Source organism: Colossoma macropomum, unplaced genomic scaffold, assembly GCF_904425465.1.
Source record: "Colossoma macropomum unplaced genomic scaffold, Colossoma_macropomum, whole genome shotgun sequence".
Classification (NCBI taxonomy): domain Eukaryota; kingdom Metazoa; phylum Chordata; class Actinopteri; order Characiformes; family Serrasalmidae; genus Colossoma; species Colossoma macropomum.
Window position 1 is genome coordinate 47,321 of NW_023494795.1, and position 17,680 is coordinate 65,000.

Here is a 17,680-nt window from a genome sequence, read left to right on the forward strand (position 1 = left end):
GTGAGGAGTCCAGTGTTGGACACTTTGGGATCCCACACAGCCACAATGTGGACAGTCAGTCATCTAGAGTCCCAGTGAGAGAGTGAATGATAGCTGGTGTTTAAATGGAGCTCCATCTTGTGTGTCTGTGTCCTAACAGCGCTCTGCACAGGCAGCAGTGGAGGACAGTGAGAGGATCTTTACTGAGCTGATCCGCTCCATTGAGAAAAAGCACTCTGAGGTAACAAAGCTGATCAGAACTCAGGAGAAGAACCAGCTGAGACAAACTGAAGAACTCCTGGAGAACCTGCAGCAGGAGATTGATGATCTAAAGAGGAGAAACACTGAGCTGGAGCAGCTTTCAGTCACAGAGGATCACATCCATTTCCTCCAGGTAACCATCACTCACCTACAGAGGAACCTGCTCCTCAGAGAGGCTCTAAAATGGCTCTTTCTCAAAGTTCGTTAAGGGAATGTTTTTCCCTGAATCTTAGGAATTATTTATTACTTATTTTTGGTGAGCACATTTAATGCTCTTGTTCTTCTTCATCTCTCTCCATTCTCCATTTACTCTCTGTAGAGTTTCCAGTCTCTGAGTGTCTCTTCTGGATGTGAGGAATCCTCCAGCATCACTGTCCATCAGCATCCCTCATTTGATGGAGTGAGGAAATCTCTCTCTGATCTGAAAAAGAGACTAGAGGAATTCTGCAAGGAGGAGTTCAGTAAAATCTCTCTACATGGTAAGAGGACAGAAATCTTTACTTCAATAGTAAATTACACAGCTTATGCTATTAAAAGAGATTATGCAGCTGTTCTAGTGTAATAGTACCATATTTATCCATCACCCCCCCTTAGTACCGAACTAGAGAGAGAGAGTACACTTCAAAGTGTACACTTACAGTACAGAAAGAAAATATTATTCATTAAAATAACAATGAAAATATCACGTATTAACCAAATAAAATGAGAAAGTAAATATCGTGCTCACCATATATATATAAGCATGTTCATGTGTCCACACATGGTCTTAGTTTAGGCTTAGATGTTGGGGTTGTGGTTGTTGTACAAATTAATTTAATGTTATTTTCAGTATTATTACTGTTATTGCATTCCCTAAATCAGTGATTCCCAACCCTATTCCCAGAGGCCCCGAGATGGTCTACATTTTTCCTTCAGGCCTTTGTGCTGTAAGGTAGGTTGGAGCACAGTTGTGGACCATCTGGGAGGCCCTGAGGACCAGTTTGGGAAACGTTGCCTAAATGTTTATCTTTTTACAATTACGGTGGTAGAATGTAACATAAAGCAACTCATGCTAATATATCATTCTGAACTGAACAGTGAGAGAGAGACAGTCAGAGTAACACAGTAACTCAATAAAAGGTAAAGAGTAACTGAATCCTGTGTGAAACCCAAACTGATCTGATTTAAACATGGAGACTGTGCTGTGTGTCTTTTAGCTGCTTCTGTCTTTCTGAGCGAGTGTTTGAGTTTCCTTCATTCATTCTGTTCAATCAGTGTGTTTGTGTGTCTCCACAGCTGCAGCAGTTCAGACCATCTTATCCTCAGAGCCAAAAACCAGAGAAGATTTTCTACAGTGTATGAACAACACACACAATACACACACACACACACACACTCACACACACACTCACACACACACACACACACACACACACAGATACAAACACACACATTCACGTACCAAAAAATCTCTAAAATCTTAAATACAAAAATGTATAATGTGTGACAGTACATGATTATGTTCTGCAAAGCATTTTTAACAATTATATTTTGTAAATAAAAAAAATCTTTTTATTTTCTTTGTTTCAGATTTCTATGGACTGACTCTGGATCCCAACACAGTAAATCATCAGCTCAGTCTGTCTGAGCAGAACAGAGTGGTGACGAGGAGAAGAGGAGAGCAGCGTTACTCTGACCATCCAGAGAGATTTGACTCTAGGCCCCAGGTGTTGTCAGTAGAGAGTGTGAGTGGACGCTGTTACTGGGAGGTTGAGTGGATTGGTTGGGTGTCCATATCAGTGTCATATAAGGGGATCAGCAGGCAAGGATGGGTTAATGAGTGTTGGTTTGGATACAACAATCAGTCCTGGAGGCTGGACTGTTCTTCCTCTCTCTCCTTCTGTCACAACAGCATTAAGACTGAGCTCTCAGGTCCATCATCCTCCAGAATAGGAGTGTATGTGGATCACAGTGCAGGAACTCTGTCCTTCTACAGCGTCTCTGACACAATGACCCTCCTACACACAGTCCACACCACATTCACTCAGCCTCTCTACGCTGGGTTTGGAGTTGGTTCAGGATCATTAGTTAAAGTGCTTGATTCAGTTATGAAATAATGATAAAGAGGGTAAATTGTTTTATGTTATTAAATGAAAAAGAGAAAGATAAAAAATAAATGTAGATTTGGTATTTTTACATACGACTAGGCGTACTGGCTAGGCACCTAAATCCGGGACTCAGCCCAGTTCACTGTAGAACTATTTTGGGGTATACTTCCCCAGTTTTTATGTTATTTAATATGAAGATTTACACATCAACAAAACTTACAGCAGTACGGCATTGCTGACTACTGTGTTAACAAAATCATAAAAAAACAAAAGAATGAAAACTGCATTTAACAGAAAATATGTGTCAAGAACAGAAATGTGTCCCCAACAATGACATTCTTAAAGTTCTTTCCAGATTTCCTCTCTCTCCCTGCTAACAAAGAAACAATTTATCTATAGATATTTATATATTCATGTATATTAGATTAACATATATTATAGGAACAACAGCTATAAAATGGCACAACACACCATCTCCAATACCAGTGACAAGACCTATCCATAAACCAGAGTATATAACTCTACAAGGTTTACGGCCCTGAAGGTGGTCATGGAAGTTTTCCAAAGGCAAGGCCTTCCTCTAAGTAGTGTCATAAAAGGGTTCTGTCTAATCTAAACCTTCATGAACAATGACAGACCAAAAACCATGAAGCGAAAAGGGTACCGCTTAAGGAGCATCTCTTTGACTTGCTAGGAGTCACTGCCCAGCAGCTCGATAAATATAGCCTTCAAAAGGAAAAACAAGCATGTCCCATTTTCATAAAATGTCAATTTCCATTAGCAAGACCGACATACATCGACAATATCCATAACATCAAGTGATTTGTCATAGTGAAACAGTATGGTGTCATGTCATTGATTCCTTTCTTTCAAGTGTGTGTGAAATATACAAAACATACTATTCAGTTTCATCTCAAATTAACGGTAGAATCATGCTGGAGACATTGGAATGATCTTCAAAGTTGTGGGACACAGCAGTTGCATGATATGGACATAATGTGTATTTTATGTCCAGTATCACAAGAAAAGCCTGATAGGCATGATGAAACCCCAGACTCCTCCCATGTGGAAGGAGGATCAATCAACATTGTGGGATGAATATGCCTAAACCCCATAAAAGTCACCTCAAGTTTTCTTTGAAGTTGCAAATTCCTTATATCCAGCCACCAACTTTGCAGTCTGAACTTTCAGCTCCGACCTTTTGGCTGATCCTCTTTTGATTCATACTCATCGGAATACGAGACAATGCATGCAAACTTCTGGACTGGTACATTTTTCTGTCCTTCGCAATTCCTGAGGACAGGCCCAAGAAGTTGAACCCAAGGACACACTTTTCAGCAAATACAAGCTTCTCTTTGCTTTTCTCCCAATATGACAGGGTGGCAAGTTTTAAGATGCTGTAAACCCTCTGGAATCTAGTTAGGATGTAAAGTCTAGACGGATAAGTTTGCCATCTTAAGGCAGGCGTACACTGTGCGATTTTAGCCCTTTTTAAACCAGACTGAATTTCATTATCGGGCCGAATTTCAGCTTCATCAGCCGTCGTTTGCCCTGCAGTGTGAGAGGAGAAACGATGCCTGATTAACTGCCCAAACGAGCTCCGATTGAGCAGTCGGACGATTGGGTGGATTTCTGACAATTCAGAAATTTTGGTTGCTTGTCTCACAGTGTGAGCAGCCTCACGAACCGACATCTCAGAAGGCTATTTATTAGACATGTGATGCACTTTATGAGTGCAGGAGCCATTATTTTAATATGTGGTGCACTATGTAGGGAGCAGGGAGCCATTTGAGATTCAGCTAGTGTTCTGATCAGGACTCGGAGGTGCAGCATGTTGTTTTGAATGAAACAGCTTTATTGTAGACAGAGCGTCTGTAGGGGCTACGTGTCACATGCAGTGTGAGCACCCATGTCATGTCATGTCATGTCAGTCGGACCGAGTGTTTTCGTACAGTGTGAGCACATAAATCGCAGGCTTTGGCTGTTCACGAGGGGTGATTCAAACGCACAGTGTGAGTCACCAAAGAACCAGATTTCCAAAATTGCACAGTGTATGACTGGCTTTACATAAGATGTTAGTTAGTCCCGCTTTTGGTTTTCATTCCGGCAACTCAATACTGCCTATTTGACTGTACCTATATCTCTTAGATTTCCCATATTTGTTTGTTTATTTTACTTTTGCAGCTGTTCTCTTTTCTTATACTTGCATATCCTGCATTACCCTTTTTACCAAGTGCTTTATTATTAAACTTTGTGAATGTTTTACCCATGTGTGTCTCCCATATCACAGACGTTCTAATGGCTAAGAAAGAACTCCACCCAATTTGAGTAATCAAATGAGAAAATTACTATTATTCCTTTTGTTAACTATCCAGTGTACCTCACTATTTTGTCCTGTTGGACTGGTGCCCCAATTATCAATTATTAATTCATGATACATTAATTAATGGTAATAATTTACCCACAATTCCTACAATATTTCCTATATGTTTTTATTCTACTGTTCCTTAAATATAGGCCTTCTTTTCTTTGGAATATTTGTTAGCAGTATATGTGCTTGTCTGGTCTGTTTAGTATTCATTCATCATGACAAATTCCTTGTATGTGTAACATACGTGATTAAAATAAATTGTTTCTGATTCTGATATTTATATATAACATGCTGAATAGTCATTCAGTACAACTGTTCTTGAATAAAATCAATCAATATTATAAATGAAAAAGGTCATACTCTGTTCATCAAAATGACATTTTTAAGTTTTTCCAAAAGAATCCCCTAATGCCTTAAAAGTTGTTTAGATGTAATGCTACACCTTTGCCTTCAATCAGCATGCTTGGATCTATGAATATGCAAATAGAAGTTTGCTTTCAGGGCTTTCTGCCAGAAAGCTGCTTTCTCCATGTTCCATATGCACTTGAACCTTATCTTACTTACACTATACTAGGAGCTTATGAGGGCAACCTTTATCATGACTCACTTTCTTCACAAACAACTCCAAAGTCATGATTCTTTTTTTGTCAGAATTATTGTAATGAACATCATGAATACCACCTAATTCGGCAAGCTTAGCTATCTGACAAACTTATTGAGTAAGATATGGCCTCACTTTCCTTGTCAACATCCTGTAACCATATAAAATGTCCTGTCAGCATTTAATATGAATCATCTATGTACATTGTAAGGCTAATCATCTAGCACACTGCAGATTTGTTACAAGGCTAAAATCAGCTTCTTATTTACCAGCTTTATATTAGTTAGCTTCTTGTTTGAATTTTCTTGTTCCGCCTTAAATGCTGCAGCAGGCCTTCTTGTTCAAATTTTACCATAACTGCCTCACCATTGACGGTGGAACAGGAAAAAAATTTAACCAGAAGCTTGTGAATAAGAAGCTGACTTCAGCTTCGTAGATTTTTTGTACATAGTCAACGGATAAAACTCAGGAAAAATAAACTTACCAGCTGGCTCGTGCTTGCTGTGTCCCCAGGATAAATGGATGGAACAGCGTCTAGCGTCAGTATAAGTTAAGTGTCAAACCTCATCTGTTATTGAGTAAAATTTACAAAACCTGCAACAAATTTCTAGAAAACGGTTACTGCAAACAAAAAAGTGAAAGTTTTCTCTTGAAGTTTTTTTCCAAATAAACTGCACTAATTTTTCTGTAATTTTCATATCCTTTGGTAACATATGAAGGCTCACATTTTCTCCTTCAATTTTGTATCTAAAAACAGAACATGTCTCGGTAACATTTTACAATACTGTTTCATAGTTAATAAGTAACTAATCGGGAACTAAGCATTGCTATATATATATATATATATATATATATATATATATATATATGTAGTACAGTCTCCACAATATAATGGATTACATCCTCCATTCGCATTCACAGAAACAAGTATCCTCAGAGAAGGATGGGGGCATCACACCACACTGTACTGACTGGTGTCCCTCATGTATTTGTTTTGATCAGAAACCTTAAAATGCTAATGCACATCTTCACATTTGGCAGTGTGAACCAATTTGCATATCAGCCTACAAATGGAACAACTGCTAAAATACTACAGTATTCAGTGGACCAGTCTGCTTACCTCTCATCTTTGGAAAAGAAAACACCATTCTTTTCTGCAGGAGCATGTGTGCCAGTGTTTCTTCTGAACAGTAGTTCTCCTTTAGTGTTTTCTTGAGGGCAGGGTCAGTTGAAGAGAGGGCTCATAGAAATATCTGACTGTGTGTGTGTCCTGCCTTCAAATTCACTTGGTTCTACATATTACCAAGTGATTATCTAATTACTGTCTGTTAGATAATGACTGAGATGTTGCTGTTCTTCAATAGGAGCTAATGATGATCAGAAACAATATAAAATGAAACAATAGTAACTCATTATTAATGAACTAGGAGTTAATGATGATCAGGAACAGTATTATAAAGTGAAACACATGGTAACTCATTATTAATGAACTAGGAGTTAATGATAATCAGGAACAGTATTATAAAGTGAAACACATGGTAACTCACTATTAATGAACTAGGAGTTAATGATGATCAGAAACAGTTTTATAAATTGAACTACTGCTATAAATTGAACTATTCTGTTCATATTTTATTTGTGATTCACTGTATCTCCTCATGTATGATGAGGACTCATGGTAGACCCTCAGACCGCTAAGAGTCTGACATTTAAAATAAGAAACATTTTAGAGTTCTATTGAATTAAATAAACTTCCATTTAACAGTATAGTTGCACAGGTCTCTTATTTTGATAGCTTTAGTGTTTCTGTTGAGCACCCATGAGGTTTTTGCGAGCACTGGTAAAGGAGAGCAGTTAATCCTGTGTTCTCAGTGGATTAGTTTGATAATTCTGTTCATATTTTAATTGTGACTCACTGTATCTCCTAATGTATGATGAGTGAATCAGACTCATGGTAGACCCCTGGGCTGTTAATGTAAGACTTTTAATTCAGATTCAAGGTTTTATTCAGACTGCAGCACTAATGTAGATACACAGTTAGCTGACTTGCTTACTAATCTGAGCTAAGTAGTCTTCTTGTACAATGTCTGTTTTACTGTGTTGTTTCAGCATTATAAGCACATGTTAGTGCTTTATTAAACCTAAACCTGCTGCTGATGTTCTGTTATGAGTGCATGCTAGCTAGGTAGTTAACTTATGTGCTAATATATGCTATATGCTAATGTGAGCTAAGCTAATAGGCAGTAAAACTTTTGCCTCAGATATGAAACGGAAAGATGTGTAACTAATGCACTAGCAGAACATACTGTGATCAGTCTCAGCTCTCAGACTTTCTCCTTCAGTGGTAATGGGTAATGGATGTTTTCACATTTGGACTGTTCACAAATAAAAATGACTCGATAAACAACTTACTAACTCTTACTTTTTTTATTTCTTTATTAATACTTTTTGTACTACAGTACATAATTTCTTTAGGGGTTTTTATTTCTAATGTAGTTCAATTTATAATACTGTTCCTGATTATCATTAACTCCTAGTTCATTAATAGTGAGTTACCATGTGTTTCACTTTATAATACTGTTCCAGATCATCAACTCCCGGTTAATTAATAATGAGTTACCATGTGTTTCTCTTTATAATACTGTTCCAGATCACCATTAACATGACATTAAAATCTTATATGTATCCGAATTGCGGTAATGCGACTCTGTCTGAACAACCAGATCGGAATTCATGCGATGCAAACATCAATCCAGCTCAACTCTGAATGTTTTGGAGTATTCTGTGATAGTCATAGTATGAGCTGTAACAATGTGAGTCTTGTTTATCTTTTACAGAGCTATTTAAAAGTAGAAACCCTGACACACTGTTTAAACAGACTGATAGGTTTCACTTTCATTTTCTTGTCAAAATAGTAACCTCTCTGGCGGCAGATTAAAACCAGTTATAAAAAGAAAAAAGCAGGCACAATGAGCTGGAAAAAGAGGTTAAACAAGTGGCTGTTACAGTTGACTCTGGATAAGTGTGTCACATGAAGTGAAGCATTGTTCCTTTGGGCATGTGCATCACTTTAGGAGCGTGAACTGTTCAGATGAATGTCAGCTATAGATCACATTAAAAAGATGATGTGAACCACCTAAAAAAATCAAATTTGGTGAGAAAATCGGATTTGGGCCACTTTTATCTGCTGCGTGAACATGGCCTTAGTGTGTCACGCTAGCAGAAGTGGATCAGACACAGCAGTGCTGCTGGAGTTTTTAAACACCTCAGTGTCACTGCTGGACTGAGAATAGTCCACCCACCAAAAATATCCAGTCAACAGCATCTTGTGAGCAGCATCTTGTGACCACTGATAAAGGACTAGAGGATGACCAACACTAACTGTGTAGCAGCAGATGAGCGGTTGTCTCTGACTTTACATCTACAAGGTAGACTGACAAGGTAGGAGTGTCTAATAGAGTGGACAGTGAGTGGACACAGTGTTTAAAAACTCCAGCAGCACTGCCGTGTCTGATCCACTCGTACCAGCACAACACACACTAACACACCACCACCACGTCAGTGTCACTGCAGGCAAATAATATCTGCTCTGTGGTGGTCCTGACCATTGATGAACAAGGTAAAGGTGGGATAAATTATACAAGGATGCAAACGGACTAGTCTGCAATAGACCAGGACCAGAGTGCTTAAGATTTAGGGACACCCTAGAGTGTAACATGTTTCTAGAAAAAAGTAAACAGCAAAGGTGTGACTTACCCTTGATCCCCTGGGTAGAGCATGTTTTATGGTGTCCCCAATACATTCAACACCATGAACACCACCTTGGGGTGCATGACCCAGCAAGCCTCTAAAAAATAAACATCAGATTGTACAAAGATGTGCTTTTTCAACGAACCTTCTTTTTTATTCCTTTGACATCATCAGTGAATTATCACATAAAGCATCAATATGCAGTTCTGGAAATGCTTTTTAATTTGAATAAAGCTATTCAAAGCTTCTAAATACTTGTGTAAATGAAATGTCAATACTAGTCCACCAAATGACAAATGTTAGTAGAATTACTGAATTTGAGAGCACAGACCTGCATGTATGAGTGGAAAATATACATTCAAACTTAGGATTAAAATGCCATTTTGCATATTACATTTTTATTTTCATTTTGATACTGATATGCTTCCATAAAAAAAAAATAAATAAATTTTTGGCAGAGCCACTTACAAGGTTGGTATTCATTTTTCAGAGGTGGGCCCATGTAGTGTTAGGAGTCTTGCCCAAGGATTCTTATTAGTTTAGTACAGCATTGGCACCCAGACCAGGAATCAAACCCCAATCTGCCACACGGTGTGATAGCTCACTGGGCAGGCACTGGTGTTATCCGTTGCGCCACACCAACCACAGAGAGGATACGAAGAAGAAAGATTGTGAAGAAGTTCCTAGAGTAGACAATGAAATTTCAACAGTGGAAAGACCTCCTAGAGTTGGTGTTGAGGCATTTCAACGGTAGACAGACCTCAGAAAGTTGACATGGCTGAAGCTGGCTTCCTAGTCGCATTTTCCAGTTCCACCTTAAATGGTGCAGCAGTTCATTTTGGCGCCTGAATGGAACTGCTGCACCATTTACGTGTAATGTGAAAATTTTAGCAAGAACAGCTTCTTTCAAGATGAATTCCAGAACACGGTGGAATTTATTTTCGGGTCCATTCACTCAAGCTAAAGTACACGTAAAATACCTAAAAGATGAAGAGCCATATGCATAACAGAAAGAACTAATGGACAGCTCTCTCTCTCTCTCTCTCTCTCTCTCTCTGTCTCTCTCTCTCTCCCCCCAATGAAGCGCCAAACATGACAAAAGACGTGCAAGGAAACGCGAGATGCAATGAACCTTTAGGATGCGAAAGAGGTTGCGATACTGCATGAGAGAGAGTGAAACTGCGCAAGAGGCACTGAATCCATACGAGAGAGAAAAATTGCGCGAGAGATTGAAAGTTTGTCCGCGAGAGAGAGTGAAACTGCACAAGAGAGACTGAAAGTTTGCCCACGAGAGAGATTGAAAGATTGCCTACGAGAGAGATTGAAAGATTGCCCACGAGAAAGATTGAAAGTTTGCCCGCGAGAGAGATTGAAAGACTGCCCATGAGAAAGATTGAAAGATTGCCCGCAAGAAAGATTGAAAGATTGCCCACGAGAGAGACTGAAAGTTTGCCCGCGAGAGAGATTGAAAGACTGCCCATGAGAAAGATTGAAAGATTGCCCGCAAGAAAGATTGAAAGATTGCCCACGAGAAAGATTGAAAGTTTGCCCACGAGAGAGATTGAAAGATTGCCCACGAGAAAGATTGAAATATTGCCCGCAAGAAAGATTAAAGGTTTGCCTGCGAGAGAGAGTGAAACTGCGCGAGAGATTGAGAGGTTAACATTGGGCAGAAGCTTGTTCATGTTAACCACTGTCAGCCTGCTGCAGTGTTTGCTATCAATATGAGGATACAAAGGATAGCCTTGGTCTTTATTTACCTTAATTTTTTTTACAATCCAGTGTAATGATATAAAGCAGTGCTAAGGGAGCCAAACACTTGCATGCTTTATTGTGAAGAACATTTGCAGGCTAGAGATTTCAATAACCTAGAACACTGCCACCAGTTGTTGGAAGAACACAGTCAAATGCTATTAATGATTGTGTATTATATTATTTTGTTTACGTATTGTTGCATTATTAAACATTATTATACACTATTATTTGTCATGTTATGTACTTTACTCACAATCACTTAGAATGAAATCCTATTGTAATATAATCGTATTCTGCGGGATGATCAAGGCCCTGTTATACGTCCCCTGTTGTCTGAGCTTCTTGACAGTATAACAGCAATGTTTTTGCAAGTGGAGCACAAACTCCACCTTCAGCTCAATCCACTGCTTCATCCACCTTTAGTTAGGACCTGTGGAAGACCAAGGTAAATTGTTTCTTTTAAGGTAAAATAAAAGTCAGCAGTAATTTGTAGACGGTAGCCTGTTATACCATACAACCTACAGCCATGTGAATACTAGCGCATTGACCTGACAGTAATGTTACTCTTTTAGATATTTTAATAAAACGCTTTATTATTTATGACATTGGTGAAAGCTGATCAATCACATAGTGAAAAGCAAATTATTAATATTGGAACAACAAGGAAAGAGGGACTATTTTAGTTGTATATTTAAAAAAAATTGGATTTGCTCCCAAACCCAAGTATGCATGCTTCCCCCAACAATAAAAAAGTTTTCTATGCCTTGTTTTCTTATCATCTATTCTGCAACACATTTTCTCTGGCCCTGTCGCCCGTAACTCTTAGTGGCAGACCAAACGCCAGGACGGCAGGCTAAAAAAGACAGAACTGTGTCAGCTTGATTGAGGCACACTTCAGGTAAATAAACTTCCAATCTCTCTCACGCAGTTTCACTCTCTCTCACGGGCAAATGTTCAATTTCTCTCGCGCAGTTTCACTGTCTCTCGCAGGCAAACGTTCAATCTCTCTCACGCGGACTCAGTGTCTCTGGCGCAGTTTCTCGTGGGGGCAAACGTTCAATCTCTTGCGCAGTTTCACTCTCTGTCGTGGGCAAACCTTTCAATCTCTCGCACGGATTCAGTAACTCTTGCGCAGTTTCGCTCTCTCTCGTGGGCAAACTTTCAATCTCTCGCACGGATTCAGTAACTCTTGCGCAGTTTCGCTCTCTCTCCTGCAGATTCAGTCTCTCTTGCACAGTTTCACTCTCTCTCGTGAAGTATCGGAACCTCTTTCACTTTCCTAACTGTTCATTCCATCTCGCATTTCCTCGCACGTCTTTTGTCATGTTTGGCGCCTCATACTCACCCACGCACAGAAAAAATGACAATTAGGTCGCGCGCCCGCACACATGAACATGAACCCCTGTTTCCCAACTTATTTACAAGCTGTTTAACTGTAAACTAGTCCTCTCTAATTCTCTCTGGGTTCTTTTTACAAACAGTGATTTTTTCTTTTACACATCGCCATCGGGTAACTCGTACATCGTCGACAGCATGTAATCACATAACCCTATTGCCCAGGTCTGCTTACGTGAATCAGCGTGAACTCGTACAATATTTAAGCTTAAATTTGTTTTTAGGGATGCTTTACAAGAGTAAACCTCACATTATCTTGCTTGTTGAGAATTTATAAATTTCATTCGATATGTCCAAGATAAACACCAGTGTCTGCAAGATTTACACTGGTTTATTTACAAGGCTGAAATTGGCTTACTTTTCACCGGCTTCTCCTTCAAATTTTCCAGTTCCACCTTTAATTTAAGGTGGAACAGGAAAATTTTAACACAAAGCTGGCGAATAAGAAGCTTTGTGGCTTTATTTCATTTCACTGTTTTTCTATTAATGCTAACATATCTTAACATAAATGCATACATTTATTTTTTCCTCGTTTATAGACATTTATATCTGCAATTAATGTATCTTAGCGATTGTATCATTTTATTACATTACTAATTATGAGTTATTTTTATATTACTAAACATATTAAGCCCATAACATAATGTTAATGTAATGTTAGCAAGATAACTAACTTTATGTTGGCTAATATTAGCTAAGTACATTAGCTAAATAGCTAGGTGTTAAACTGAAATCAATTCAAATGTAGCTAGCTAACATGCTAAATCCGTGGGATACCTTTCTAGAATGAATTACAAGTCTTTATATAAACCTTAACATAAGCAACATTGACAAAAAAAGTATTTTACTCTTCACTTCTCACCTTGTAAGTGGACTGGCAGGTCCCCCACTGGAGTAAACCGGAGTAGACTGGCTGCAACTGGTTTAAACCGGTTCAGTCTGCTTATTTAACCGTTTTTTTTATGAAATGCAGTCAGAAAAAAACGAAGAAAAGTAAAATCTTATCTTAAATCTATTATTAGAACGTTTCAGACTAACATTGTGAGAACCTTTCTCAAGGTCACATAACGTTTATAGAACGTTCTATTGACGTTATTGTGAGAACGTTTGCTCCTAACATTAGGAGAACCTTTACATAACGTTAGTCAAAGATGTGGGAACGTTTACTGTTAGTTGGAATAGTGAACTGGCCACTCCGTGTCACACTGTTCCCAAGAAACCCTTTCCCTGTGATAAAATCTAAGCAATGCATGACCTCCCACGGCTTATCACTTTCAGTGCTTTCTGTAGGTTCATGATATCAGTGAGCGTGAAAGTCACTGAACAGTCAGTGCCTCAGTAGCAGCAGTGCTAGAAATCAAACAGACCAGACACTATTTGCTGTAGAAAAACAGAAAGATTTGACTTTTTAATATAACACATCTTTCTACTTTCCTAAATTGAAGGAAGTTCTCACAGAAATGTCCAAGAAGGTGTTTAATTTTTCAATTTAACCATTTGTAGCTCCATTCAGCTCCATTCACATCCACACAACAGTCGTCCTCACATTTATCTCTGAAATGCTGAAAGTATAACTGATAATTCAGGACTCCTTAACCTCATACGTCTCGTATCAGAGTGATGAAAAGCTCTGAGATTCAGCTCTGAAGGCTGTAGCTGGGTCTCTGAGATTGAGTTGGTGGCTCAGGAGACAGTAAAGCTCAGCAAACCCCTCACAGTTATAGTTATTTGTTTAAGATTTTTATTGGTCAGTGTTAAAATTGAAATTCAGATGTTCTCATTTTGGTGTTTTTGGTTTTTGTTTATTCATAAAACTTTCATACTAAAACTAAATTTGAGCAGTCGAGTAGTGGGTCCACTAGGCCCAATCACACTGGGTACTGTTAACTAATTGTTAACTAACTGTTAACATGAGGACTGCCCTCTTGAACTGTCTGACCAGTTCATTGGAGAGCTGACAACAAATGATCAGTGCTGAATGAGAACAGGACTCTCAGTCTTTGCTCCTCTGAAGGCTTAAATGTTGTCACACTTTATCGTTTTACTTAATGTGACAGAATATGTTATGGGTGAGTTAAAATATTTGAGGTGTAATTTTAGTTGCTGTGAATGATCAACGTCTCCCCCCCTGATACCAGCCTGGCCCACTGAAATCCCACTCTAAAAAAATGGCACTCCTGTTACTGAGCCTAATGAGAACAGCTTCTGTAGAGAAGCTGGATCCGCACTGATACTGCATCTCTTCTACACTTTAAACGACTCCACAACTTTATTTCTTATATTCCACTTAAGAATTCCACCTCTTTTCTATGCTCCTTCTTGTCTTTCCTCTCTTTCCTCATTTCTCTCTGTCTCCTCCTCTCCTCACTCTCTATGACAGTCTTTAACACAGAAGCAGCAAGTCACTCCTCCTCAGTTTAAAAGTGGGAGAGAAAGTGAGAAAGGGAAACGGATCTCAGAGTGCTGCTCTCTCTCTCTCTCTCTCTCTCTCTCTCTCTCTCTCTCTAAGTCTGCGAGTGCAGGAAAATGGCAGAGGCCAGTATTTCAGTAGATCAGGACCAGTTCAGCTGTCCAGTCTGTCTGGATCTGCTGAAGGATCCAGTGACTATTCACTGTGGACACAGTTTCTGTATGGTGTGTATTAATGGCTGCTGGAACGAGGAGGATCAGAGGGGGGTCTACAGCTGCCCCCAGTGCAGGGAGACCTTCACTCCGAGGCCTGTTCTACGCAGAAACAACATGATGGCTGAAATGTTGGAGAAAGTGAAGAAGACAGAACTCCAAGCTGCTCCTCCTGCTCACTGTTACGCTGGACCTGGAGATGTGGAGTGTGATTTCTGCACTGGGAGGAAACGCAAAGCCATCAAGTCCTGTTTGGTGTGTCTGGTGTCTTACTGTGAAGCTCATCTTAAACCTCACTATCAGTCTCCAACGTTTAAGAAGCACAAGCTGGTCAAAGCCTCCACACGACTACAAGAAAGAATCTGCTCACAACATGACAAACTGATGGAGATCTACTGCCGTACTGACCAAAGCTGCATCTGTTATTTGTGCATGATGCATGAACACAAAGGTCACGATACAGCTGCAGCTGCAGCAGAGAGAAAAAAGAAACAGGTGAGAAACAGAAATCTTTTACAATCAATTCATGCTAATTCTGTTTCCATACTAGAATGAATTAATTTGCTCCCATATGACGTAAATTATTTCATTATTAAATTCATGGGAATAATTTATAACAGTTTGTGTGTTTTGTGGATAAGAAAGTGGTAAATTACTTTCTTTCTCCACAAAACTACAAAACTAGTCTTAGCAGTCTGAACATTTTACCAGCCAACACTCGTCTTCTAGCCTGTCTGCAGATTAATAAAGTGCACACAGTCTCAAAAAATGGCACGGTAGTGCAGCGGGTAGCGTCTCCCAGCAAGAAGGGCCTGTGTTCGATTTTCTGACCAGGTGACCATGTGGTATTTGCATGTTCTCCCCATACTAGCATGAGTTTTGTCCAGGTGCTTCAGTTTCCTCCCACAGTCCAAAGACATGCAGTCAGGCCAACTGGAAACGCTAAATTTACCCTAGATCTAAGTGTGTCTGTGTGAATGTATATGTCTGTCTGTCTGCCCGGTGATGGACTGCCAACCTGCCCAGGGTGTTTCCTGCCTTCCGCCCATTGACTGCTGGGCTCAAGCACATGTGACCCAAAAGGATAAGCAGCTTAGATAATGTGTGTGTAAGACAGTCTCAAACTGTGTAGAATAATATGGTCTATAAGGTCTTGAGCCGCCTTTAACATTCAAATGTTTACTTTATAATATGATTCATTTCTCAGAATCAGCTGAAGGAGGTTCAGAGGAAATCCTGGCAGAGACTCCAGCAGAAAGAGAAGAAGCTGCAGGAGCTGAAACAGGCTGTGGTCACTCTTAAGGTGAGTAGTGGGCAGAGATCTGCTGGAGCAGCTATTTCACAGCTCACTCAGACTCTCCTCCAGTCAGACAGTGAGGAGTCCAGTGTTGGACACTTTGGGATCCTACACAGCCACAATGTGGACAGTCAGTCATCTAGAGTCCCAGTGAGAGAGTGAATGATAGCTGGTGTTTAAATGGAGCTCCATCTTGTGTGTCTGTGTCCTAACAGCGCTCTGCACAGGCAGCAGTGGAGGACAGTGAGAGGATCTTTACTGAGCTGATCCGCTCCATTGAGAAAAAGCGCTCTGAGGTAACAGAGCTGATCAGAACTCAGGAGAAGAACCAGCTGAGACAAACTGGAGAACTCCTGAGGAACCTGCAGCAGGAGATTGATGATCTAAAGAGGAGAAACACTGAGCTGGAGCAGCTTTCAGTCACAGAGGATCACATCCATTTCCTCCAGGTAACAATCACTCACCTACAGAGGAACCTGCTCCTCAGAGAGGCTCTAAAATGGCTCTTTCCAAAAGTTCATTAAGGAGACAATAAATATTTCTGAAATTGAAAGGTTATTTTTGCTGTAGCTTAGTTTGAGGACATGTATTGCTCTTTTTCTTCTTTGGTCCAATCCATATTCACCAGCTTCTCATTTGAATTTTCCCAATTCACCTTAAATAATGCAAATTTAAGGTGAAACAGGAAATTTAGCTAGCTAGCTACCAAGACATCAGCATACTACTAGTGACTACTAGTGATTTTTATGCAGAAAAACAATAATACATTGAAACGACAGTAAACTAACATAATACGAGGTTTATCGTAATTTTTTAGCAGAGAAAATTCTCACATTTGTGGGTTTCTTTGGTCTCTTGTTCTCCATCTTGCTGTTTTTTCTTTTTTTCTCATAACACTCTGTTTGGAGTCTCTGAAAAAACTCTGTTTGGAGAGTCATGTAGCCCCAACACTTCACCCCACCCCTCTATCTCAACAAGAATCAGGACACCCTACCCCTAGACATGAACACGCAAAATGGAGGGGTAGGGCTAAGTGGTAGGGGCGAGGGGTGAAATGGGATTGGGCCTTAAATTTCTCCTTCTCCATTTTCTCTCTGTAGATTTTCCAGTCTCTGAGAGTCTCTTCTGGATGTGGATGTGAGGACTCCTCCAGCATCACTGTCCATCAACATCCCTCACTTGATGGAGTGAGGAAATCTCTCTCTGATCTGAAAGAGAGACTAGAGGAATTCTGCAAGGAGGAGTTCAGTAAAGTCTCTCCACATGGTAAGAGGAGCTTCTGCTGGGAAACAGAGGGACGGAAATCTTCTTTGTAAATTACAACTGATTTCTGCTAATTCTCAGTCCTACTCCTTATCAAAGCAGAATTCTCAGTGGGTGGTCCACAATATGACCCTTTGAGGAATGAGTGACTAACCCCTGTTGTAGCCTTTCCCCTAATGGTTAGGTTAAGAAGTATAAACCACTCAAGAGAAAAAAGGGGGAAGATAAACATCACAACCTCAGCCTTTTAACCTATATCTTCCATATATATATACAACAAATAACCACAGGTGGAAAAC

General features: G+C 39.6%; 1 protein-coding gene across 1 annotated transcript in view; it reads left to right on the forward strand.

Moving 5' to 3' along the window:
• Positions 1–261: 261 nt before the first annotated feature.
• The window catches only part of LOC118816058 (tripartite motif-containing protein 16-like), a 20,163-nt gene continuing 2,744 nt past the window's right edge, over positions 262–17,680 (forward strand). The window contains exons 1-5 of the mRNA XM_036582565.1: positions 262–373; positions 14,709–15,316; positions 16,029–16,124; positions 16,334–16,567; positions 17,219–17,384. Coding sequence (XP_036438458.1) covers positions 14,726–15,316; positions 16,029–16,124; positions 16,334–16,567; positions 17,219–17,384 — 1,087 coding nt within the window. The 5' untranslated portion in view covers positions 262–373; positions 14,709–14,725. The remainder of the gene's footprint in view (positions 374–14,708; positions 15,317–16,028; positions 16,125–16,333; positions 16,568–17,218; positions 17,385–17,680) is intronic.